At 46.1% G+C, this 27407-nt stretch overlaps 1 protein-coding gene across 1 annotated transcript in view; it reads right to left on the bottom strand.

The window, feature by feature from the left end:
• Positions 1-27407, bottom strand: part of LOC137658577 (ubiquitin conjugation factor E4 B-like) — a 144704-nt gene that overhangs the window by 41118 nt on the left and 76179 nt on the right. Inside the window, exons 17-18 of the mRNA XM_068393481.1 lie at positions 2335-2452; positions 131-245 (exon numbers count right to left, since the gene is read on the bottom strand). Of these exons, the coding sequence (XP_068249582.1) occupies positions 131-245; positions 2335-2452 (233 nt within the window). The remainder of the gene's footprint in view (positions 1-130; positions 246-2334; positions 2453-27407) is intronic.

Below are 27407 nucleotides of genomic sequence, written 5' to 3'. Positions count from 1 at the left end.
CATTGTAAACACATGGAAAACAGAATCAAGTAGGTTTAGCTATCAACCACAATTTTACACTTAATACCCCCCTAAAGCTAATTGTTATTTATATATACAGTAGTATGAATTACAGACATAACCTACTTACAGGTATAGAACTTCATGAGAGCCACAGGAAGATGCACAGCTAATGGATGGTGTAGGACTCGCTCATGAAGAGTATCAATATGTTGTTGGACTGATGGTGTTAACATAAATAGCACCTGGAAGAAGATAAAAAATTATTCTAACTACACATAAGAGTTACAGATGGCCCTTATGTGAGGGTTTGATTCCAAGCAACACCGTGTAATTCAAAAATAAACTATGTAGCTTTAAATCTCTTACATTAAATCAAGGCGTACACTAAATAGAACATGACATGTATAAATAAGTCTTGCACATTTTTTTTTTTTAAAATGGTATACATGATAAATCATATCTAGATTGATAAAAACCTAGAGAAATATAGACTACCAAAAAACATCTGTTGTTATACCATGTGGTTCATAGGATATGTAATAACCAATAGACTAAAGAGTTTGAACATTCATTACTGATACACCAATCTTAACCCTATGTACTATAAATCTTCAGGAATAAAAGCATAATTTTTTATATTCTGACTCACAAAATTCTTTTGTTTAATGATCTAAAAAAATGTGAATTATGAATTACAGGTACTATAAATACAGTATGGTTTGAAGGACATAAATCAAGCAAAAATAGACTCATACCCTCTCTTTGGTATTAAAGTTGAGCCAAGCCAATCATTCACTCATACATACCAGTAATAGTAACTGAATCCCTTGACAGTAGCTAGTTACTTCATAGTTAGAATTTAAAGTAATTGTTTCAAAATGATGTGGTAAGATCATTATAACAACATAAGTAAATTGTTTTTATATATTAAGCCAAAACATCTAATGTTATTTACATTACTAGTGTGTTCAGTGCACAGTAAACTTTGACCTGCGACTGAATCAACGTACTGTACAATTTTCCAAAATACAAAACATCGCTCTGTTAATTGTTTCTGCTTTATGATGCAAGCAGAGACCTGAAATATGAGTGAGCAAGCTTATGCCACCAGACAGTAGGTAGCATAAAATCATAAAAATACATGAGCAAGGTAAGTGTGCTATTGGCTTTGTGAGGGAGTACTTCTATGATATGTATGATCCTGAAACAAAAGGAGTTGATAAAGGCTATAGCACCGGAGTTAAGATTACATCAAAGTGCCACACCTCTGTCCATGAAGAGGTAAAAGTTATTATTGTGGCTCACGGAGAAGCAGCTTGCAGAGTATGACTGAGAGCATCATCTGTGAGAAGGCACAAGAAATCTACTGGGATTTGGTACAGCAGACGGTGGAAACATCAACCAACGGGGCATCAAGTTATTCAAAGCCAGTAGGGGATGGTTTGATAGATTTAAAAAGAGAACTCGCATTCACTCTGTCATCAAGCATGGTGAGACAGCAAACTTGGTTGTGTAGAGGAGCCAAGGAATTTATCAACTTTTTGGCTGAACTGACTGATGATTATGGATACATCTCCCAAATGTGGAAAAAGATCCCAACAAGTCTTCAACTGTGACAAGACAGGGTTCGTCATTGGAAAAAGATGCCGAGGAGGGTATTCATAACAGCCGAGGGGAAGAGTATGCCATGCCACAAATGCAAGTAGTGACTGTATAATTAAGCAGCTACTGTACTCATACATCATTCTGAAACCCCTAAGCCTTTAAGTATCAAAATACTTATGGAAAAACTGCAGGTTATGTGGGTCACCATGGAGTTTGTGTAGTGGGTAAACAGGGTCTTTGGTCCTGACCTCAAGAAGTACCTTATGGAAAGTAACCCACCATTGCAGGTCCTTCTGGTCCTTCACAATGCTCCCACATACCAACCAAACCTCACAGATGACACCAATAGAGCACTTAAGTTGAATTTGATATCAAAAGCCATTTGTGATTGATATTTACATCCATTAAAGTCATGTGTGCTAATGACTAATAGTCATCATAAATAGCCATATGTTGTAAACCTATTCATCAGCTATTATGGTGGAGATGGGTTGATTTAAAGTCTAAGAACAGATTCCTGAATTTGACATGAATATGTACAGTGGACTTGAACTTACTGAATATCTCCCTTGATGGCTCATTTGGTAGAGTCTACTGCTGGCATTTTTTGGGCCAGAAGCATAGGTTCAAGTCTTTGTCGAGCCAAAAGCATGAATCATAAAAGAGCACGCACACACATTTATATACAGGTTGCAACAACACCATACCTTAGGCAATGCAACTTACTTCAACAAGTTTGGCAGTGAGATACGGATTTTTAATGTGCGATGGAGAGCACAACAGGACGATAGTCATGGTGATGATGGGATCGCCAAGATTACTGATGGGGACCTTGGGGACGTATCTGTTCAGGAAAAAATTAATAAATAAAGTCCACAAAATATTTGAAGAAAAACATTCAAGAATAAGGATGCTCATTTAAATCACAAGAAATTTTTCTACACATAATCAACTGAACTTACAAGAGTTATATAATAAGAACTAAGCTGGTAAAGTTCACCCTAAATGCTATTACAAAAGATTTCATCGTTCATACTGTATCATTATTGAAATGTTTTTATATTTAGTAACCTATAAGATTCACCCATTTTACATAACTTTTTCATGAATTTTAGTGCATTCCATTATATATTTACTGAAATATTATATTAGTTTGGTTCTTTTTGGAAACAAAATATCTTTCAAGCGCACAAATAAATGTTAGTAATCCCTGCACACCAAGTCAAGAATAATCTAGCATAGCCTTACCACTAATCTTCACACATTTTGTTGTTTATTCCTTATTCATCTGAGTTTGTCGATAAGTAATTAATTATTGTATTGTCAAGTTCTTATTAATAATGTACATTACTTTGTTCTAAGTGAAATAATTGCCATAGTTAATATGCCTTTTTCAGTAAATGAGAAAACTGTATATTGGTTTACAACAAATTAAAAAAATTATACAAAATATGTTTTGATAATAAAATAAATTTTTGAATATACTTACCCGGTGATTATAATAGCTGCAACTCTGTTGCTCGACAGAAAAACTCTACGGAAAAATTCGCCAGCGATCGCTACACAGGTAGGGGGTGTACTCAACAGCGCCATCTGTCGTTCAGATACCCAGTACTCATTGTAAACAAAGCACTCAATTTTCTCCTCGGTCCACTGCGTCTCTATTGGGGAGGAAGGGAGGGTCCTTTAATTTATAATCACCGGGTGTATATTCAAAAATTTATTTTATTATCAAAATAACATTTTTCAATATTTAACTTAGCCGGTGATTATAATAGCTGATTCACACCCAGGGGGGTGGGTAGAGACCAGCAAAATATGTTTACATCATATGAGCTAAGAATTTTTATTTCATTTTAGAAGTTATCAAAATAACAAAAACAAAATAAATAGGTACCTGGTAAGGAAGTCGACTTGAACAATTACTCTGCCTTTTTAAGTACGTCTTCCTTACGGAGCCTCGCGATCCTCTTAGGATGCTGAGCGACCCCTAGGATCTGAAGTATCAAGGGTTGCAACCCATACAACAGGACCTCATCAAAACCTCTAATCTCGGCGCTTCTCAAGAAATGACTTTGACCACCCGCCAAATCAACCAGGATGCGAAAGGCTTCTTAGCCTTCCGGACAACCCAAAAACAACAATAAAAACATTTCAAGAGAAAGATTAAAAAGGTTATGGAATTAGGGAATTGTAGTGGTTGAGCCCTCACCCACTACTGCACTCGCTGCTACGAATGGTCCCAGAGTGTAGCAGTTCTCGTAAAGAGACTGGACATCCTTAAGATAAAAAGACGCGAACACTGACTTGCTTCTCCAATAGGTTGCGTCCATTATACTTCGCAGAGATCTATTTTGTTTAAAGGCCACGGAAGTTGCAACAGCTCTAACTTCGTGTGTCCTTACCTTCAGCAAAGCTTGGTCTTCCTCATTCAGATGGGAATGAGCTTCTCGTATTAACAGTCTGATAAAATAGGATAAAGCATTCTTTGACATAGGCAAAGATGGTTTCTTAACTGAACACCATAAAGCTTCAGACGGGCCTCGTAAAGGTTTAGTTCGTTTTAAATAGAACTTAAGAGCTCTTACAGGGCATAAGACTCTTTCTAGTTCATTTCCAACCATATACGATAAGCTTGGAATATCGAACGATTTTGGCCAAGGTCGAGAAGGCAGCTCGTTTTTGGCTAGAAAACCAAGTTGTAGAGAACATCTAGCCGTTTCAGATGAGAATCCGATGTTCTTGCTGAAGGCATGAATCTCACTGACTCTTTTAGCTGTGGCTAAGCATACCAGGAAAAGAGTCTTTAAGGTGAGATCTTTCAGGGAGGCTGATTGTAGCGGCTCGAACCTGTCTGACATAAGGAATCTTAGTACCACGTCTAAATTCCAACCAGGTGTAACCAAACGACGCTCCTTCGTGGTCTCAAAAGACTTAAGGAGGTCCTGTAGATCTTTATTGTTGGAAAGATCTAAGCCTCTGTGATGGAAGACTGATTCCAACATGCTTCTGTAACCCTTGATAGTGGGAGCTGAAAGAGATCGTTCTTTCCTCAGATATAAGAGGAAGTCAGCTATTTGAGTTACAGAGGTACTGGTCGAGGATACGGATACTGACTTGCACCAGTTTCGGAAGATTTCCCACTTCGATTGGTAGACTCTAAGGGTGGATGTTCTCCTTGCTCTAGCAATCGCTCTGGCTGCCTCCTTCGAAAAGCCTCTAGCTCTCGAGAGTCTTTCGATAGTCTGAAGGCAGTCAGACGAAGAGCGTGGAGGCTTTGGTGTACCTTCTTTACGTGTGGCTGACGTAGAAGGTCCACCCTTAGGGGAAGTGTTCTGGGAACGTCTACTAGCCATCGAAGTACCTCGGTGAACCATTCTCTCGCGGGCCAGAGGGGAGCAACTAGCGTCAACCTTGTCCCTTCGTGAGAGGCGAACTTCTGCAGTACCTTGTTGACAATCTTGAACGGAGGGAATGCATATAGATCTAGATGTGACCAATCTAGGAGAAAGGCATCTATATGAACTGCTGCTGGGTCCGGGATTGGTGAGCAAAATATTGGGAGCCTCTTGGTCATCGAGGTTGCGAAGAGATCTATGGTTGGCTGGCCCCAGGTGGCCCAAAGTCTCTTGCATACATCCTTGTGGAGGGTCCATTCTGATGGAATTATTTGTCCCTTCCGACTGAGACAATCTGCCATGACATTCAAGTTGCCTTGGATGAACCTCGTTACTAGTGATATGTTTAGACCTTTTGACCAGGTGAGGAGGTCCCTTGTGATCTCGTACAACGTCAGAGAGTAGGTCCCTCCTTGCTTGGAGATGTACGCCAAAGCCGTGGTGTTGTCCGAGTTCACCTCCACCACTTTGCCTTGAAGGAGAGACCTGAAGCTTTTCCAGGCCAGACGTACTGCCAGTAGCTCCTTACAGTTGATATGCATTGTCCTTTGACTCGAGTTCCATATTCCCGAGCATTCCCGACCGTCTAATGTCGCACCCCAGCCTACGTCCGATGCGTCCGAGAAGAGAACGTGGTTGGGAGTCTGAACAGCCAGGGGAAGACCCTCTCTTAGGTTGATATTGTCCTTTCACCAAGTCAGACAAGACTTTATCTTTTCGGAAACCGGGATCGAGACCGCTTCTAGCGTCTTGTCCTTTTTCCAGTGAAAAGCTAGATGGTATTGAAGAGGACGGAGGTGTAGTCTTCCTAGTGACACAAATTGTTCCACGGATGACAGCGTCCCTACCAGACTCATCCACAGCCTGACTGAGCAGCGTTCCTTCTTCAGCATCTTCTGGATGGATAGCAGGGCTGGGGGCTGATCGTCTTGTTGTTCAGCAACGTCCTCATCAGAGGGTTCCTCATCCGAAAACTGATGAGGAAACGGCAACGGAGTGGGCAACGTCTGGCTCGCTGAGTCCGGTCGCACTGGTGGATGCGTGACGGAGCCGGACGCAATATCATGGAACTGCTGCACAGTCTGTGAACTGTCAACAACCATGGGTGCGCGAGGAAGCACAGCGTCAACCCGAGACTGTCTAGACCGTCTGGGTTGTGCAGTCAACACCCTACCGGGTTGCTGAGGTTGACGCACTGCGTCAAAACAAGTCACCTCTGCTGGTTGTTGAACGTCCTGAACGTCAACAGCCACCTCCAAGCGTCGCTTAACGTCAACGTGCGGCTGGCAACCCACACTGGGTCGCATCGGTGGAGGAACCACCTCAACTGGCAGACGCGAGTAGGTTACCTCAGCGTCAACAGGGCGCACAACCGACCGGTTGGAAGGTTGTTGGCCAGAAGGTTCGGTAGCAACCTTCTCCGCATTTAAGTCCTCTATCAAGGACGCAAGCTTGGACTGCATGTCTTGCAGCAAAGCCCATTTAGGGTCTACGGGAGCAGGCGTGGCAACAGACGGGGTTAGCGACTGAGGCGGAACCGTTTACCATCCCTGAAAGCCTTGTTATGCGTGACATAATTGTACAGCAAAACTTCAAAGGCTCGAAAACAGTTGTGAAGTTGACCTGTAAACAACTTGGAGCGTCTCCTGGCTAGGCGCCAGGGAGAGTCTACCAGAATTGAGAAGTCTATCTGGGCAGAGGCATGAACTCCCAAGCCGAGAACTTCTCTCGTGTCATATCAGACTCTCGCTCTATAAACCAGTTTAAAAGAAGGGAAAGCAAAGGCTGTATCCCCCAAACTCCTCCTGGTGAAAAACCAGTCGCCTAGCCAACGTAACGCTCTCTAGGAGAGCGAGAGAGCATTAGCTTAAAAACAACGGCTTCGAAGTAGCTAGGCCTAGTGTAAGCTCTGACGTTTAGGCGAACGAGGAGCAGCAGTTACAAAAAGATCCGGACGAAGATCCTTAAAAAAAATCATCATGATTTAATTAAAGTCCATAGGAGGCTAAGCAGCTTTAGGCTCCTCTCCATCTGACAGAGTCCTCAAGGGAATATCAGTAGGAGGGAGAACAGCAACTTCCTCATCTACAGGAACCTTGTCCGATAAAAACTGAGTCTCAAGCAAGGGAGAGACCTACCGTGGTGGCAATGCTTTACAAGCAGAGTCCACACTCACTGGTGCATTAGTAGCGGACCAGAACGCAACGTCATGTAACTGCTTGACAGTCTGTGAACTGTCAACAACTGAACTGTCAACCACAACAGGTGCGTGAGGACACACAGCGTCCACTCGAGACTGCTTTGACTGCCTAGACTGAGCAGTCAAAATGACTCTAGAATGCGGAGGTTGACGCACAGCGTCAAAACAAGTCAACTCCGAGTGTTAGTGAACGTCTTGAACGTCAACAGGAGCATCAGCAAGTGGCCTAACGTCCAAATGCGGCTGAAAAACCACACGAGACCGCATCGAGTGTGGTTCTAAACAACCTGACTGACGTGACTAAGCTACGCCAACGTCAACAGTATGCACAAAGGAACGTTAGGTTGGCTGAAAGCCAGGATATCGATGAGATAAACGGCTAGACTCAACGGACTAATCGGTAGAATAGTCTTCCATAAGGGAGGCAAGCATATACTGCATGTCTTGCCATACAACCCATTAAGGATCAACGGAAATGGTTGTGGTAAGAGACGAGGGTAACGTCTGTGACCGCAACACTTTGCCTACAAAAAAAGACTCTCGGAGTCTGTGATACGCTTTTGTTAGGCGGCGAGAAGTTATCCGATGACTGCATAGGGTCAGAGCTGTCCTAATGGTTGTAACCAGGACGCTGGACCTGTCCTGAAAGGACTGACTTTCGCTTAAGGGCTTCGAAACCTTGTGACAGGTTTCTTATGCGAAAAGCCTCCGGATGACGAGGAGAAACAACGTCTCTCTCGTCTTATGGTAGGGGAGATCTTGGTAAGATACACCCGATACCATAGAGGGAAAAACGTCTGTTCGTTGGTCAAGGCCTCTCGAACCCATAAGTCGTTTGACATTACTTCTCCCCTGGGCTTGGGAGCATGTAAGAGGTCCCGGACTAGGTGAACGACAGGCACGAACAGACGAACCCTCGGACGCAACACTGTAACACTTTGCGCCTCGGACGCAACACTGTAACACTTTGCGCATATCACTTTATCACTTCGATTTTCTGTTTTGCACTTATTTCTACCTGAAACACGCAATTCTACCCTTCATTAAAAGGTAGTAATTGCGAAATCAGTCGTATAATGCAAGTTCACTAATACCAGCAAAAAACAGAAAACATATTTTGAGATAAAAAAAATCAGTGGCTGGGAAAGAGACTAAACACTAGTTCATATACAGTGAACCCTCGCTACTTCGCGGTTCGACCATCGCGGATTCACCACTTCGCGGATTTTTTCCATAACCCATATATATACAGTAATATATATATATATATATATATATATATATATATATATATATATATATATATATATGTATGCATGTATTTATGTATATATGTAGGTATGTATATGTGTATACATATAAATATATATATATATATATACACACACACACACACATATATATATATATATATATATATATATATATATATATATATATATATATATATATATATATATATATATATATATACTGTATATATATATATATATATATATATATATATATATATATATATATATATACTGTATATATATATATATATATATATATATATATATATATATATATATATCTATATATCTAAAGTAGGAAGATGTGATGTAGTTCTAAGGGAAAAGTATGGGAAATATGTCTGGGTAATAAGCAAAGCTCTACCTCCAGTTTGTTTCTACATTATGATCAGAGATAAATGTAAACAAAACATTGGTTGCCATTTTTTATCGTGCTTTTTAGCATGTTTAGGAAATGCATGATATGAAATCACCTTTAATATTTGTGCCTGTTTTAGTTTAGGGTACTGTAGTACATGCATTAAGTGTTCTGTACATTAAAGGGTAGTTTGTTAACAGTACTACGTACAAGGGAAGGTTTTAAAAGTCTGAATATACATGTTGAATAAATAGGTAAATATGGTGTCACTACTTCGCAGATTTTCACCTATCGCGGCCGCGACTGGAACCTATCTACCGCGATAAACGAGGGTTCACTGTAACTACGTTTTCAATCTCTCACCGCACATAGCCTGGGGACGAGAATAAAAACCTAAAAACGTTTTATCCTTCCTCCCCGTACAGCGACTAGGGACGCGAGTAACACGAGAACAACGTTACCCGCTTGAACGGAACGTTTTCTCTCCTCTCTCTCCCTCCGTCTCTATCTCTCTCTCTCTTTCTCTCTTGATTTCGCACCTAAGAGAAGAGCCCAATTATATTTCGTCAAAAAAACATGTTATTTGACTAAAGGAAAAAACTGAAAGGTTTTTCAAATAAAAAGTTCCTTTAAATTAGAATTTAAAACATTTAAGCTAAGAAAGAATGAACAAAACGTCAGAATCGATTTACTCTTACTGCAAAGTGAAACCGTGATACACTCTCTCTCTATCGTAACGATAGAGCGCATGTTGAACGTCCTGAACGTCAACAACTGCGTAGCATAAAAAAACTAAACGTTAGTTCATCTTTGAAAACAGTACGAAGACTATCAAAGAAATTCTTTCATAAAATATTACATTTAAAAAGTTTTAAATCCTTAGCTCTTTAAAAGCTAATTACGATATAAAGGGCTCAACGTTGATTAACTTTGGTTTCCAAGTTAGGACCGCCTACTCTCAGGAAAGGTCTATATAAACAAAACATTAAAATTTATTTTTATATGTTTATAATAAATGGAAAGTTAATCGAAGAGGCCTAATAAAGGCGGAGAGATATAAAATATATATTGGAAAATCTATAACGTGATAAGAATTACTAAAAGCCTAAACACACTTCCGTCTAAGGGAAGGGTCGGCCATTTAAAAGTGAAAGAAAGTCCATACTCTCTTTGTCACCATAATTAAATCTATCCAAAACGAGTTCAAGATTTAAGATGAAGATAAAACACCTGCATAGCGAAAGCTCAAAACTAGAATAAAGTACTTCACCAATTAGTTGTGAGAAAAAACTCCAGTTTAGCAACGGCGAATAAGAGCGTCTTGTCGATAGCTCGACAGAGAGAAAATTGAGTTCTTTGTTTACAATGAGTACTGGGTATCTGAACGACAGATGGCGCTGTTGAGTACACCCCCTACCTGTGTAGCGATCGCTGGCGAATTTTTCTGTCGAGCAACAGAGTTGCAGCTATTATAATCACCGGCTAAGTTAAATATTGAAAACCTATTTTTCATGAACAGTGGATGATTACAAGATTAATCAATATAAAAACATTGAATGATAGCTTCCCTGTGTACTGAGAACAGCATTACACTTGTCTCACCCCAAAGTTTATTGCTACCACATGCTGTATATAATATATACTGTACTAAAAAAACTGGATAATATGGTAGTTTTTCATTATTTTGAAAGCAAGAGTAATGCAAAATATCTTAAAACAAGGCAATTGTGAGGATATATTCATCATTATCATCATCATCTCCTACGACTATTGATGCAAAGGGCCTCTGTTAGATTTTGCCAGTGGTCTCTATCTTGAGCTTTCAATTCAATACTTCTCCATTTATCATCTCCTACTTCACGCTTCATAGTCCTCAGCCATGTAGGCCTGGGTCTTCAAAGTCTTCTAGTGCCTTATGGAGGATATATTATGCTGATATATTCTGAATTTCTGAATCTAAAGTCATAAGCTGGGTCATTATTTCATATTTTCAATAACTCTTAAAAGATGACCATCTACATGATACAAACTTTTTGAATTACAGCTGTACTTCATCAATAATGCATGGGATATCTTTATTACCATATACAGTATTTTCATAGATAAGGACTCTTAATATTCTTAAAATATACATCCTAAACAGGTGATCATTTTATGTACCTATTCTAAAAGAATATTATATGCAGTGGATTAGACAGTCCCATAACTATGGGGGAACAGAGCACTGAAAGTACCCTTACTTAGCCTAGCCTACCAATGAATATATTTCATCTGAAATTTACATATGGAAAGCTATATCAATAGTAATGTTAATTATAACACTAAAACTTCATAAACAAAAAATGATCATAAAAAGAAAAGTTGGTAATGAACCACCCTAACATGACAGTACCTATCCAAATATGTACCTACTGGTTACACAACAAAAATTGTTGCACTTGTTTAATGCACTTTATTTACAGTGCCTAACTACTGGGTATGTCCTGTTTATATGTAATGTAACTGTAATTAAAATACAAACATTATTCTGTTGATAATTGCCATGTTTATAGATAAAAATACAGACATTTTTACCAAGAAGTATGTTTACAGTATGTAAAGCAAAGAGCTCTTTACACATTATATGAAAAACGCAGTTTAGTTTTTTGTCGTAGTTTCTTGTAAGAATCTGGCGAATCATCTTCAGTATCTGTGTTGTGAAGCAAATACAGAAGTTAGGAACAGATGAACCTTTATCTTAGGAACAACAATTTCAAAGATATTGTATAATAGGTAGTGATTGCTTGTGAAATTTCATTCCATTAGTACCGTATTAGTGTATTAAGATGGTTTAAAACTTCCGAACAAGTCAAGACCTATGACCGTATCTTATTGTTTACTTATAGTAAAAAAATGGGACAGGATGTTGCTTTATTCATCTATTTTCAAAACTATCAAAACTAGATGTAACATCATTTGAAGCGTAAAGCTCTTCATACACTTCATGAGCTCATTGCTTATAAGCTCTTCGTGAGCTCATTGTTTATACGTCTGTCATCTGGGTTCCAGCTTGAATCCTGTATTACGGCTTGGGGTGTCGCCGTCAGTCAAAAACAGACAGAACCACTTTTTTGGGCTAGTATACAAATCACTGTATTATCAGTACAGAAGTGGTTATTTGTTATTGTTGGTGAAATTTTGTTCATTTAATACCATATCAGCGTGTTAGATTGTTCGGAAACGTTCTGAACAGTTCAGGCATATATTGTAAATGTTACATACTGTATGGTTTATGAACAGTAAGCGTTGGGATGACAGAACTAGTTATAACACATTTATTTTGTGCATCTTGATTTTGTAAAACCCCACATTTGGTTTCATAAATGTGGGTTGTCCTACACAGTATCATGAAAAAGACAAACCCTTAAAGTTTACCTGAATTTCTTACCTTCTCTTATCTTATGGTCTCTTAACTGTCTAAATATACAGTAAGTAGTCTTCAGTTAATGGAATTGTTACCTTACTATAACCCTCAAGCATTCAGTTCCCAACTTGCTCATGGTAACAGGAGCTTATCGGACATAAACAATTATAGATTTCTTTGTTTTGTTAGCTCATATTTAGCAATTGTATGGAACTCTAAAAATAGTTGAAACTGTGTTACTATCTCCCTATATTTCCAATTAAATTTTAAAAAGTGACAGATTTCTAATTTTTCTATGAGAAAAATTGAGGAATTTTTAAAGCACACTAGATCTATTTTTCCCAAACAGATAAGATTGTAATATACTAACTAAAGCCACTCATACTTTAGCATGCAGCTAAACTATTGGCCGACTTAATTTACTGCTTAGTTGAACTTTAAATTTTTGAATTGAGATAAAAAAATTTTGTTGTATGTGACAAATCAACTCAAAATACATAGTAAATACATAGTTCCTAAGCCTTTTTAAGACAAAAATTATTTGCTACATTTAATATCAAAAATTTTAAGTAATTTTTATTTTTCCTAACATACTTACCGAGAACTACTTTCTTAGGAGTTACTGGTAACCTCCTCTCTACCGACCAGAGTTTTGTGTAGATTACCCCCCACCCCGCTTTCTAAGGAGGCCTACCCCCGGCATTAAGGAATGTGCCCCGAGGGTAGGCTTATCGTAGGTCGATGCCCGGCCAGGTCAGCTTCATCAGTAAGTTCTATTGGATTAGCACAATGCTAGCAAGGGAAGAGAGGCACTCGGGGAAGGAAGGGAGGGCCATTACCCGAAAGTAGTTCTCGGTAAGTATGTTAGGAAAAATAAAAATTACTTAAAATTTTTGACTTGTTCCAACACGAATACTTACCTCGAACTACTTTCTTAGGAGACTTACACTTTAGGAGGCGGGAGTGCTATTCGGACCCCCTGACCCGGGACGTGGAGGCCAAGAGGCCCAGGGATAACAGGACCTACTAGAAAGCGGATGCGAGGGTAACTACACAAGAGTTCACGTTAGTGTCTAAGTACTCACCCTTTGAAAAGCTTCTTCTGAAGTTCCTTCCAGTAGCGTGGTCGTGAAGAATGTGTTATCCAATGGTATCAGTCGGTACTCCCCGAAGAGGCAAGTAAGCAACTGGGTAGGAGGTAGGAAACCGCACTTGTGCCTACCGGTTGCTAGCCTTGATCGCGCCTGGGGCTTTTACCGTTACACCGCTTGGAGGGCGGAGATGACTGTTCCAATGGAGAACCCGTCTAAGGACTTCCTCGAGTAGTCCTCGAGGTAATGGGCAGTAAAGGTTGACTGGTTCGACCAAGTACCTGCTCGCAGGATCTGACCCACTGCCATGTTTTTCTCAAAGGCTAAGGAGGTGCTCAGGCCCCTGATGTCATGAGGTCGGGGGGTGCCTGGCACTGCTATGCCATCTTCCTTGTAGGCTCTGGCAATAACTTGTCTCAACCAGAAGGAAATGGTGTTCTTGGAAACTTGTTTCTTATTAATACCTGTGGATACGAAGAGGCTCCTGATGCCTGGGCGGAGATGAGCTGTTCTTTCCAGGTATTTTCTAATTGTCCGTACAGGGCATAATTTTAAATCTTCTGCATTACCCGTCTTAGGGATGGCAGGAATTGAGAAACCTTCGAACTTTGGATCCCAGACTGCTGGGTTCTGAGTCTAAGCCACAAAAGAAGGCACGAACTTGAAGGATACTTCTTTCCACCCCTTCGAATGAGAAACGTCGTATGACAGACCATGGATCTCTCCCACTCTCTTAGCGGACGCCAAGGCCAGCAAGAAGACGGCCTTGAGGGTGAGATCTCTGTCCACGATATCTTTCAAGGGTTCAAAGGGGGGACGACACAGCATCTTCAGGACCTTAGCTAAGTCCCACTGGGGCACCCTACTCGCCTGTGGGGGGCAGGACTGCTCAAAACTCTTGACAAGCATCGCTATATGTCTCAAAGCCCCCAGGTCGATGCCCTTCAGGAGGAAGACTTGGCCTAAGGCAGCCCGAACTCCTTTTATGGCTGGGATTGACATTCCCACCTTGTCTCTAAGAAATACCAGAAAATCTGCTATGTCTGGTACAGAGGCCTTAAGAGGTTTAATGTGCCTCTCAGAGCACCACTTCGTGAAGGAGGCCCACTTAGCCTGGTAGACCGCGGCTGACGACTTTCTCAGGTATAGAGACATTCTCTTAGCCGTGGAAGAAGAATATCCTTCTTTCTTCAGGAGCCGCTAAATAGTCTCCAGGCGTGAAGACGTAAGGAGAGTGGGATGTCGTGGAGCCTGAGAAAATGAGGCTGATGTAGAAGGTCTGACCTGTCGGGCAGAGGCCACGGCGGTTGACTCAATAAGTCTTTTAGGTCCGCGAACCACTCTCTCTCCGGCCACCAGGGCGCTACCAAAGTCATCTTTAGGTTTCGGGCTGTCCTTACTCTGTTGAGCACTTGCCTTACCAACGTGAAAGGGGGAAAAGCGTACACATCCAGATTGTCCCACTTGTGCTGAAAGGCGTCTTCTAAGGCTGCTTTCGGGTCTGGCACAGGGGAGCAATAGACTGGGAGTTGGGCGTTGAGTTTTGTTGCAAAGAGGTCCATCACCGGGGAACCCCAACGTTGGATGATGAACTTGGCTACTTCCGGAAGAAGGGACCATTCTGTCCCTACTATCTGGCCCATTCTGCTGAGGCCATCGGCCAGAACGTTTTTCTTCCCGGGAATGAACCTTGCTAACAGCACCACTTGATTTTCTTCTGCCCAATGCCCAATCTAGAATTTCTATGGTGAGATCGCACAACTCCTTCGATTTCAAGCCTCCCTGTTTCTTTATGTATGCCACTACCGTGGCGTTGTCGCACATCAACGCCACGGTGTTTCCCTTTAGTAGACTCGCGAAGTGTAGGCAAGCCTTCTGGACTGCCTTCAACTCCAGGACATTGATGTGGAGTTCTTTCTCCCCGTCCAACCAGGTCCCTCGTGCTGTTTCGTCGAGGAGATGGGCTCCCCATCCTTGGTTGGAGGCGTCTGTGAACAGTAGTAACTCGGGTGGATCGGTCCCGAAGGGCATCCCCTTGAGTGAGTTCGACCGGCAATGCCACCATTCCAGGGAGGGTCTCGTGTTTGGTAGGACTGGGATTAGCACCTGTTGCGAGTCCAGTTGACACCAGAGGTTCTTCAGGTTCCATTGTATGGATCTGAGCCTTACCCTCCCTTGGGGAACTAGTTTCTCCAATGAGAACAGGTGACCTATCAGCTTCTGCCAGTCTTTCGCTCTCCTGGGGCGCTCTGACAGGAACGGCTGAATGATGTGCATGAGGTTTCTTATCCTGTCCTCCGAAGGGAATGCTTTTCCCAGAATGGTGTCTAATGTCATTCCCAAGTAGTTCATTCTGGTGGATGGGGATAGATTTGACTTCTTCGGGTTGATTACGATGCCCAGATCCTTACAAAACTGGAGGAGTCTTCTCCCTTGTTCCTCCAAGAGGACCTTTGAGGCGGAAAGAAGCAACCAGTCGTCCAGGTATCTGATGAGGCGAATGCCTCGTTCGTGAGCCCACACTGAGACAGTCGTGAAGACTCTCGTGAACACCTAAGGCGCTGTTGACAGACCGAAGCAAAGGGTCCTGAATTGCAGGATCTGGGGACCCCATTTCACCCGGAGGAACTTTCGACTCGAGGGGTGGACCGGAATTTGGAAGTATGCGTCCTTGAGGTCTATGGTCATCATATAATCTTTCTCCCTCAAGGACAGCAGGACTGACTTCGGAGTGTCCATTTTGAAGTCCGTCTTCTTGATGAACTTGTTGGGAGCCAACAGATCTATAACCAGTCTCCACCCCCCGGTCGCTTTCTCTACCAGGAACAGGCGACTGTAGAAACCTGGCCCTGGGAGAAGAACTTCTTCCATGGCGCCCTTCTCTAACATGGAGGATACCTCCTCTTGAAGGGCGGTCCTCTTTAACGGGTCTTTGGGAGCTAGCCATTCCGTCCGGCTGGCCGGGATAAGAGGGGGTGGTTCTGATAAGAACGGAAGTCTGTAGCCCTCCTTTAGTACGGACACTGTCCAAGGCTCTGCTCCCTGAGCCTTCCATGCTTGCCAATGAAGTCTGAGGCATCCCCCAACCCGAGGCTTGGGCGGGGATAGGGGGCCTCCCACTCTATCTTCTTCTGGAGGAGCGGCCTGATCTGCCTCTCCTAGAGGCGGAGTAACCCGACCTGAAGGAGCTTGAGGGCGCTGGAGCTCCCCTGCGGGGGGGCTGAGGCGTTGCGGACAAGGAGGAAGAGGGAGCCTCTCTCCTCGTAGTGCTGGGAGAGGCTTGGGATGTCGCAGCACTATCCGAGACGGACCTCTTGTAGGGCGGTCTCCTAGAAGGAGTAGTTCTGGGGATGGTAGCCTCCTTCTTCTTCGAGACCTTCTCCATGATGGCCTCTAGTTCCTTCAGGGGAAACAAGGACTCTCCCCACAAGGGTAAGCTCCGAATGGCCCGCGCTTCCCTGTCTGGTACCTTCCGAGACACCTTCGTCAGTACGGTGTCTCTCTTACGGAGTACCCAGTTAGCCGTCAGAGCGAGCGACTGATAAGTTAAAAACTTAAGGGTTTTACCCCCGGAGGTAATAAGGTCTCTCAGGAGGCCTTGCTGGTCAGGGTCCGCGGGGTCGAACGAGGCTTGTACCCCTACCAAAGTGGAAGCTCACCAGTCCAGCCAAGAGGAGACGTTCACCAAATCCCTCGACATTTCCTCCATCATGGAGGCTTCTGCTGGCGAGAAACAGACCGGGGCCGAAGAGGCTCTATCGTCTGAGATGCCCTGACTCAGGATGTCGATGGACGACTCCACCTTACAGGGGGCTGGGCGACGTCCCGCTGGCACATAGACCTTGCCTTGGGTTCTGAGGCCCTGGAGTAATTTCGAGGAACTCTGAGTTTTGGGGGCTTCGGCATTACTAGCCACCACCTTGTCCACATACTCCTGCCCTAGGACTAGATCTCGGGCTAGAGGAAGCGCTAGAGACGTCTTAGGTTGGGTAGGAGTCTGCATGATTCTCAATAGGCTTGACCTCCAGTAATCCTCGTCCGTAGCCGTAGGTTCCTCGATTTTGTGGTGCCTTCTGATAAGGCCAACCACCCTCCTATAGGCGGAGTCCTCCGTTGGTGAACCCTCCCCTCCGTCAGCCGAGGTCTCGGCTTGGGGCCGGGGAGCTGGGTTACCGGGCACGCCGACTGGACGTCTAGCTCTTGGTGCCAGGGGCGCCGTCCTACCGGGGTACTGGATCTCATCCGCGGGTACGTCCGCACCAGGGGCCTGGGTTAACGCAGGCATCGCTGGTTCAGTGGGGACTCTCGTACGCCCTAGGGCTCTGGGTGCCGAGGACGCGGTTCCCGTGGGCTGACCCGACAGCGGGAACCGTTCCTTCCGACCCGAAGGCCGCACCAGCTGGGCTGGTTCGGCCAGGCCGCCTGACGAGAAGCACGTTTCCCCCCGCAGGGCGGGGTGAACCGGAGGCTTCGAGGACTTATGCCTTCTTGTAAGGTCCTTCCTGCGAGCTAGGTCGCGAGGGTCAAGGTTGTGTTTAGAGGACGGCATCCTTGGCGAACGCTCTCTGGACCGGCGGTCCGGGGAACAAAGCACCTTTGAGTCCCGGGGTACATAGACCCAGGCGCCATCAGGAGACCTACTCCTCCTATACTTACGCCCTGGGGAGCTATACCAGGAGCGCGACCTCGAACGGGAACGCTCACTCCTGGACCGCTCCCTCCGACGACGGTGTTTTACCCTGACTTCTTCCTCTGACGAGGAATAAACGTCCGATGAACCCGACGACACTGTGCTTATCGCATGTCGGCCGGTAGCGGGGACTGCGGGGGACTTCTTCGGGCGTTGAACGCCAGAGGTCGAGGGCTGGAGGAAGTCTTCGGGGACTTCCGTGAGGGGGGCCGGGAACGACTCAAAACGTTCCATGCCAGGGAGCCAGGGGTCCAGGGCCACATCCATCCTTAAGGGTGACCTACCCGGCGTCTTCGGGAGCCTCCAACCGAAGGCATCGTTACCTGAAGGTCGTAATTTCTTCTGGTTGTCTCCGCCTAACGAAGATCCAGAAGCACAGGCCCACGAGGGCGGCGAAGATACCGACACCGCGTTACTGCCCCACAAGGGGTCATCGGAGGAAGCGTGCCCCCCGAGCACAAGGGCCGACTCTCCGGACGCACTACTGGGTTCTTCACTAGCCCTAGAAGGGCCCGCAATCGGCACTGCACTTTCACTAGGCTCTTGGGAAAGGACGCCTTGTTCATTTTCTACACCAGACTTACCTCGTCCCCTACTCTGTGTAGGGGACGGCGAAACAGAGGCCCCGTCGGACCGCTCACTGGGTGATGGTAGCGGCGAAGTAACACTAGCTTTCCTGGGGGAACGTTTCGCCGATTTCCTCTTTTTGGTACCGTACCGTACCCACTGGATATCGCTCCAGTCTACACACTCGGGGCACGTATCTGCTGACGAACAAACCCTTCCCCTACAGGAGGAGCAAAGGGAGTGAGGATCCACTTCAGGCTTGGAGAGGAGCGCTCCACACGATTTACCGGCTCTAGGCCCCGGACAACGGCGGATTTGCTCCATAATGCACACAACGCAAGACACAAGCACGAAGGGAATCAATGAAAACACTGGGTAAGCACACGGGTGGAAGGTGAACGCACAGGAACACCCGGGAAAAGTACACTGGAAAACACAAGTTACCACGCGGGGAACACGTGGGGCACTAGAACGCACACAAAGGATCGATAGAGAACGAGGGCGAGGTGTTCACACGTCGCGACCAGAGAACTTACTGATGAAGCTGACCCAGCCGTGCATCGACCTACGATAAGCCTACCCTCGGGGCACATTCCTTAGAAAGCGGGGTGGGGGGTAATCTACACAAAACTCTGGTCGGTAGAGAGGAGGTTACCAGTAACTCCTAAGAAAGTAGTTCGAGGTAAGTATTCGTGTTGGAACAAACATATTTTCATATAAAATTTATTCCTTTGCTATGACCATGTAAGGCTAGCAGTCCATGGCCAAAATTATTTTATTAAAGTTGAAACAGTTTGATCTAAAATTTAGGAGCACTGGAAAATGTAGGTGGATTTGAAATGAATCGGTATGCCTAATTACATGCGTTATTGCTTGCAGCTAAATTAAAAAATCACAAATTTTTAAGTAATTTGTATTTTTCCTAACATACCTAGAACTACCTTCTTAGGAGTTACTGGTTAACTCTACCTAACCGACCAGCTTTTTGTATAGTTTATCTCCCTCTTCCCGTTTTCTACGGGGTCAACCTCTGGCAGTGTGGTACATGCCCCGAGGCGACCTCGGGGTCAGGCAGTGTGCTAGCTCAGGTCGAATCGCCAGTAAGTTTCGTTGGAATAGGTATTACTCGATCCTGCAGGTTCTCGGGGAAGGATGGGAGGGCCATAACCCGAAGGTAGTTCTAGGTAAGTATGTTAGGAAAAATACAAATTACTTAAAAATTTGTGATTTGTTCCAACACGGTTACTTACCTAGAACTACCTTCTTAGGAGACTTACACTTTAGGAGGTGGGAGTGTCCTGCAGGGATCAGGATTCGACGGGGAGGCACGCGAGAGAGGGAACCTCTAAGGAGGTCTTGATTCTAAGACCACTTGAAAACAGCACAAAAAGTAGGGGAAAACTATCCAAAAAACTCACTTAGTGTCTAAATGGCTTACCTTTTTCAAAACCAATTTCTTGAAGGTTATACCTTTCCGTGATTAAGGTCTTATCATCATCTTCCTGGCCCGTTCGATCCGGGGAAGGAAGGAAAAAGGGGAGGGGAGGGTAAGGTTAAGGAAGGAACTAGTGTCTCTTGGCATTAACACCCCCGGTTACCCTGGGGCTATGACCTTAGATCTCCTGAAGGGCCGACACAACCGGGCCAATAGAAAACTTGTCCAAGGATTTTCTCGTACAATCTTTTAGATAATGTTCCGTGAAGGTGGACTGTCTAGACCAGGTCCCAGCCTTCAGGATCTTACCTACAGCCATGTTCTTCTCGAAAGCCAGAGAGGTGCTCAGAGCCTTGATATCATGAGGTCTCGGTTTTCCAGGTAGAGGGGTCCCAGAAGCCTCGTAGGCTCTCTTTATCACTTGTCTCAGCCAAAAGGAGATGGAATTTTTCGAGACCGGTTTCTTCACCCGTCCTGTTGAGATGAATAAATTTTTGATCTGAGGGCGGTAATTTTCAGTCCTTTCCAGGTATTTTCTTATAGTTCGTACGGGACATAAGAGGAGATCCTTAGGGTTGTCGGATCGAGGGATGGCTGGCTCCGAAAAACCCTCGAACCGAGGATCCCAACACGCTGGCTTCTGTGTTTTCGCCACAAAACTAGGGACGAACCTAAAGACAACTTCCCTCCACCCTTTGGAGTGTGAGACCTCGTAAGAGAGGCCGTGTAACTCGCTAACTCTTTTCGCCGAGACCAGGGCTAAAAGAAAAGCTGTTTTAAGGGTGAGTTCTCTGTCTAATATGTCCCTGAGAGGTTCGAAGGGCGGTTCTGACAGAACTTTGAGGACTCTTGCTAAGTCCCACTGCGGAACCCGTACCTCCTGGGGGGGACATGATTGCTCAAAACTAAGGATGAGCATCGAGATGTGCCTCGAGGCTCCCAAGTCAATGCCTCTAAGGAGGAAGACTTGACCTAGGGCTGCTCGAACTCCTTTGATGGCTGGGATGGACAAACCCACATCGTGTCTCAGGTACACCAGAAAGTCTGCAATGTCCTGGATCGACGCCCCTAAGGGCCTGATGTTTTTGGATGCACACCACTTCAGGAAGACTGCCCACTTCGCCTGGTAGACAACTGCTGAGGAACGTCGTAGATACCCAGACATCCTTGTCGCGGTTCTCGATGAGTATCCTTCTTTCTTCAGGAGCTTCTCGATAACCTCCACGCGTGAAGGCGGAGGGATCGAGGGTTTTCGTGCCACCTGTGAAAGTGAGGTTGTTGCAGGAGGTCTGGCCTGTCCGGAAGCGGCCAAGGAGGATGAAGAGCTAATTCCTTTAGGTCTGCGAACCAGTCTCTCTCTGGCCACCAGGGCGCTACTAAAGTCATCGACAGGTTGGACGACACTCTCACTCTGTTCTGCACTTGCCTGATCAAACTGAAGGGAGGGAAGGCGTACACATCGAGACCGTCCCAGGGATGTTGGAAGGCGTCCTCGAACGCTGCTGACGGATCTGGGATTGGAGAACAGAACACGGGGAGTTGGGCATTCAGACATGTGGCGAACAAGTCTATCACTGGGGAGCCCCACAGTAGGATGACTGCTCGAGCTACCTCCGGGTGTAGGGTCCACTCCGAACCTATCACTTGACCCGCCCTGCTGAGGCCGTCGGCCATCACGTTCCTCTTTCCTGGAATGAACCTTGCCGTCAGTTCCAACCCTTCTTCTGTGGCCCACTCCAACAGTTCCGTGGCTAGGGCGCAGAGGACCTTTGACTTCATGCCTCCCTGCTTCTTTACATACGCCACCACTGCGGCGTTGTCGCACATTAACGCCACAGTGTTCCCTCGCAGTAAGTGTATGAACTGTCGACACGCCCTTAGAACTGCTATCATCTCCAGGATGTTTATATGGAGAGACGCCTCCTCGCTGGACCACTGCCCTTTTGCTGATTTTCCTAGCAGGTGCGCTCCCCAGCCCTCCTTCGATGCATCCGTGAACAACAGCATCTCCGGGGGGTCGGAGGCGAAGGGCATTCCCTTCTCTGTGTTTGACCTGATGCTCCACCAAAGAAGGGTCTCTCTCGTCTTCGGGAGGACTGGGACTACTTTGTGGGGCTCCTTGCCTTAGACCCACGACTCCTTTAGATTCCACTGTACCGGGCGGAGCCTGAGTCTCCCTTGCGGTACTAATTTTTCCAGGGAAACCAGATGACCCAGTAACTTCTGCCAGTCCTTGGCCCTCCTGGGTTGTCCCGTCAGGAAGGGTTGAAGGATACGTTCCAGGTTGGCCAACCTTTCTTCTGAGGAGAAGGCCCTTACTAACTGGGTGTCCAGGACCATCCCCAAGTAAGTCATCCTGGTGCTGGGGACTAGCTGGGACTTCCCTAGGTTGACTGTGATCCCTAACACCTTGCAGAGGTCGAGCAACATAACGCCTTGCTCCTTCAGTTGTTCCCTTGAGGCAGAAAGCAGCAACCAGTCGTCCAGGTACCTGAGTAGTCGAATGCTTTCTCGTGTGCCCACGCCGAGATCGCGGAGAACACTCTCGTGAACACTTGCGGGGCCGTCGAGAGGCCGAAGCACAGGGTCTTGAACTGCAGGACACTGGACTCCCACTTGATCCTGAGGAACTTCCTGCTGGAGGGGTGCACGGGGATTTGAAAGTAGGCATCCTTGAGGTCGAGAGACATGAGGAAATCCCCCTCCCTCAAGGCTGCGATCACTGTCTTGGGGGTATCCATCTTGAAATCCGTCTTTGAGACGAACTTGTTGAGGGCTGAGAGATCTATGACTGGCCTCCACCCTCCTGTCGATTTTTCCACAAGGAAGAGCCTGCTGAAGAAACCAGGGCCGGGGTTCTCCACTGTCTCCAAAGCTCCCTTGTTGATCATGGCCACTACTTCCTCTTGTAGCGCCGACCTCTTCAAGGGGTCCTTTGGAACCAGCCATTCGGCCCTCTGGGCTGGGATGAGAGGGGGAGGCTCTTCCAGGAACGGGAGTCTGTAGCCCTCCTTCAGGACCGTCACCGTCCAGGGATCCGCACCGAGATCCCGCCATGCTTGCCAAAAATATCTGAGGCATCCCCCTACTAGGGGCTCCTGCGGGAGTAGGGGGCCTCTCTTCCTACCTTCTCCTGGAGAAGCGGCCAGATCTACCTCTCCTAGCGTTACCATAGGAGGGTCTGTAGGCTGACTGAGGGCCTGCCGTGGTCCTACGGGTGGGCTGTTGCGAGGCTTGAAGCCAAGGGGCTGAAGGAAGTTCTCTTCTGGGGAGCCAGGGTGTGGCCTGTGAGGAATGAGGGACGTCCGTTGGAGCTCTCCTAAACGTGGTCTTCCTCATAGGCGGGGGCCTAGGATCCGCCTCTCTCACTCTCCTCACCTTCTCCAAAGTATCTTCTACCAACTTGATGGGGAAAAGGTCATTCCCCCACACGGAGGAATTTCTCAGTCTCCTTGCTTCCCTGTCAGGCAACTTCCGCACTAGCTTGCTCAATACTGTATCCCTTTTCCTCAGGACCCAGTTCGAAGCTACCGACAGAGACTGGGACGATAAGAATTTAAAAGCCTTGCCCCCAGAGCTAACAAGATCCCTCAGCATGGCCTGATTTTCTGGTAGGGAGAGGTCGTGTGATGCCTGAAACCCCACCAAAGCGCACGACCACCAATCCAACCAGGAGGACACGTAGACCAGGTCCTGAGCCATGTCCTCCATCATAGATGCTTCCGACGGGGAAAAGCACACGGGGGCCGTGGATGCCCTGTCTTCCGAGGTTCCCTGGTTCAGCGCGGACACCGCTGCTTCCACCGCACGGGGACCACCGCGATGCCCTTCGGGAACGTAAAAACGTTTCTGGGATTTCAGGCCTGGAAGAAGTTTGGAGGAAGTCTGGCTTCTGGGGGCCTCTGCTAGTCCTGCCAAGTATCCATCAATCTGCTCCATCCCCAATTTCACGTCTTGAGCGAGAGGGAGAGACAGAGATGGCTTTTGTTGTACCGGACTGTCGATCATCCTGGACAGTCCGGAAAGTACTGCCTTTGCAGCTGAGGGCTTGGGCTCATCCAACCGGTGGTGTCTTCGAATAAGGGCAAGAACCTTACGGTAGGAGGAGATGTCGTCCGTCGAGCACTCCCCTCCTTCCACCAGGTCTTCCGTCACCAGTTCCTCCGTACGGGGGTACGCCGTGACGGTGGGAAAAACAACGCCCGACGGGCCTGCCAGTGGTATGGGCTGCCCCGAGGGGACGAAGGCATCCGTCATGGGAGTACCAACGTCCTCCGAGCCTGCCAGTGGTATGGTCTGCCCCGTGGATACAAAGGCATCCGTCATGGGAGTACCTTGTTCCACGGGGGGCTACGTGGATGGGGGATCCATGCGGACCGACGGGCGCCCTTGGTGCTTAAGGAAGGCCTCCAAGGTGCCCGTGGTCGACGCTAAGCCTTCCTTCGTACTCCTTATATCCTTCCTAAGGGAAGAAGGGGCGGAGGCTACCGTAGGGTTAAACAATACACGGGGGTCTCGGTTCGAGCCTTCCCGCCGGGCGGCTAGTCCGAAGGAGGACCTAGGAGGGTGACACAACGAAGGCGAGGCTCTAGGGAGCCACCCGGAAGCAACCGCGGCTGTGGAAAACCTAAACCGCTCGCTCCGGGGCACTGTGACATTCACCCAGTCCTTTGACTTACTCCTCTTCGCTTTTTTCTTAGAGGACTTCGACCGTTTCCTACCATGCCTCGAGCGGGAACGAGACTTTTTCTTCTTGCGGGATTTCTCCCTCTTCCTTTTCTTAAGGTTCCTGTCTTCGTCCTCTGATGACGAAGAAGACGAAGAGTCCGATGACGACGACGACGACGATGAGGATGAGGACGGAGCTCTCCGACCGGCCAACACGTCCAAGACCGTGGGGGGAAAATCACGTCGTTTCTCAGGTGCGGGCGGTTGCAGAAACACGGGGGGGGTAGCGTAGCCGAGGGAGCCGGAGGGGTCCCCGCGAGCCCTTTACAGAGCCATTGATCTACCTCCTCTCTAACGGGAGACCTGAAGGGAGTCCTAGGTTTCACCCACGTGGCGGGGTCCGAAGACGACGAACTACCTTTCTCTGTGTCTCCCCCGGTGGTTGAAGCACCCGAAACACGCCACGAGGCAGGGGAAGTATCGGCACTCGGCCTACCCAACATAGGATCTTCCGAGGCGACAGGACCCGCGGGCACCAGGCCCTCGCCTCCTACCCACACTTCTGCACTCCACTCAGGCCCCACACATGCCTGCCCCACACTGGACACATCCCCCACAGGAAAATCAGACTCTTGGGGAAGGGCAATGGGCCTCTTCCCCGCAACGGACTTACCTCGTCCCCTACGCTGGGTAGGGGAAGAAGGGCGGGCGCTACGGTCTGCCGAGTCGTCTGGCGAACCTGCAGGCAAAGAAATGCTGGAATCTTTGGGCATCTTCTTAGCTGCCTTCTTCTTCTTCGTCCCGAAGCGCACCCACTGGATCTCAGTCCAATCAGCACATTCCGGGCACGTAGAGGTAGGGGAACACGCTTTCCCCCTACACGTGGAGCACAGGGAGTGGGGATCAACCTCAGGCTTGGAGAGGAAAGCCCCGCAAAACTTTCCAGCCACAGGCCCAGGGCAATGACGAGGATGCTCCATAACACAAAGCTAACACACCAAGAGACACAAGGATGAACGGGAAAGTGAAAATGAAAACACGTGGGCAACACGCGGTAAGCACAAAGGATCGGGGGACACGAGAGTCGCACAGGTAAGAGAGAGCGCGGCGAGATATTTATCGCGTCGCGACTAGAAACTTACTGGCGATTCGACCTGAGGTAGCACGCTGATTGACCCCGGGGTCGCCTCGGGGCATGTCCCACACTGCCAGAGGTTGACCCCGTAGAAAACGGGAAGAGGGAGATAAACTATACAAAAAGCTGGTCGGTTAGGTAGAGTTAACCAGTAACTCCTAAGAAGGTAGTTCTAGGTAAGTAACCGTGTTGGAACAAATTGTGGTTTAAAAAAAAAGATTACCAAGTTGAATGATCATTGATTTTAAGCCCCTATAGTAGTTATTGTTTGCACGCCTATCAAATTCATAATTATAAATGGACAATTCACAATAAGTCTGGTATGTAGTAATAATTTTATCTAGATGGTCACACTGAAAATTGGCTAGCATTACTAAAAATTAATTAGTGAAATCATTACTGAACATTTGATTGTTCAAGTCATGTCACTTGAATTAAGGGATTTTGACGAAGGAAAAATCTATTTCTGGGTCGATCTGTGGCGCCGGGTGAAAAGTCCTTCTTGTATGTCTTTTCTGATAAAACCTTCCAATTATACCAGAGAAAGATAAAAGCATGGAATGCTGAGGTTACAACCCTCGCGCGAGCACCTTTTGGGTGTCGTGTATAAAGCAAAGGCGCGTGAAATCCACTATTCACAGGTTGTCTTCCATTTAGTTAATTCCTTCGTCAAAGGGATGGGCCGATACAACGGCCCTAGACACACCCCCATCGCCGCACCACCCACGCCACGACGCGAGCGCCATCTGAACAGCATCCTTCTTTTTGGAATACTAAGTGTTGATTTGTTTTGTTGTGCTCTCGGTCTTTTTTATCTATCGTGGATTTATTTTGTCATGTCCGAAGCTTCATCTTCACACATTCCAATGTTAAGTACCATAGTTTGTTTTGACAGTATTTTATTGTACCGGGCTTTTGTTTTATATCCAGTATAGTCTGTTTTATTATTCCCGTCTGGCCTTTCATGGCGGCCATTGTTTTCTTGGGTAAAATAAAATATCTCAGAATTAATCTATCACTAAATCATTTTTGCATTACAGAAAAGAGTTTAATTGAGCCTGAAACCTTATCCGGATAAGTTTATATAAAAGATAAAAGAAAATTATTTATAATAAACAGCTCTGCTCCTGAATGGCTGTTTTAGGTTGAAGATACCCTCTGACATTTACCGGTAGAATGAAAATTAGGAAAAAGTATCTCAATAACTCAAAACAAAGATTAAGAAAGAAAAACACAAGTAATGAATCTCAAACAGATTTTTTGGGCTTATGCATTCAAGCCATTCTTTTTAGTCTTGGGCTTCCTTCACGATTCTTACCATGGTCCCCCCCCAAAAAAAAAGTAAAGTTAGAGCATTCAAATGTCATGTTCTGACAACATAAGATAAATTGGACATGATCACAAGCAACAAAAAAAGGGAAACATTGATAAACAATGTGTACGTCTTAGGGCTGGCTCACATAACGATGCCACCTTTATCCATGAAAAAGACTTCATTGTTCAATATGTTATGTACATCCCTTTACAGGGGTTGATTTCAGATCTATGTCAAACACTAA

The sequence above is a fragment of the Palaemon carinicauda genome, chromosome 1 (genome assembly GCF_036898095.1).
Source record: "Palaemon carinicauda isolate YSFRI2023 chromosome 1, ASM3689809v2, whole genome shotgun sequence".
Taxonomy (NCBI): Eukaryota; Metazoa; Arthropoda; class Malacostraca; order Decapoda; family Palaemonidae; genus Palaemon; species Palaemon carinicauda.
The sequence above is the reverse complement of the archived record's forward strand: the minus strand, read 5'-3'. Positions and strand labels throughout refer to the sequence as shown.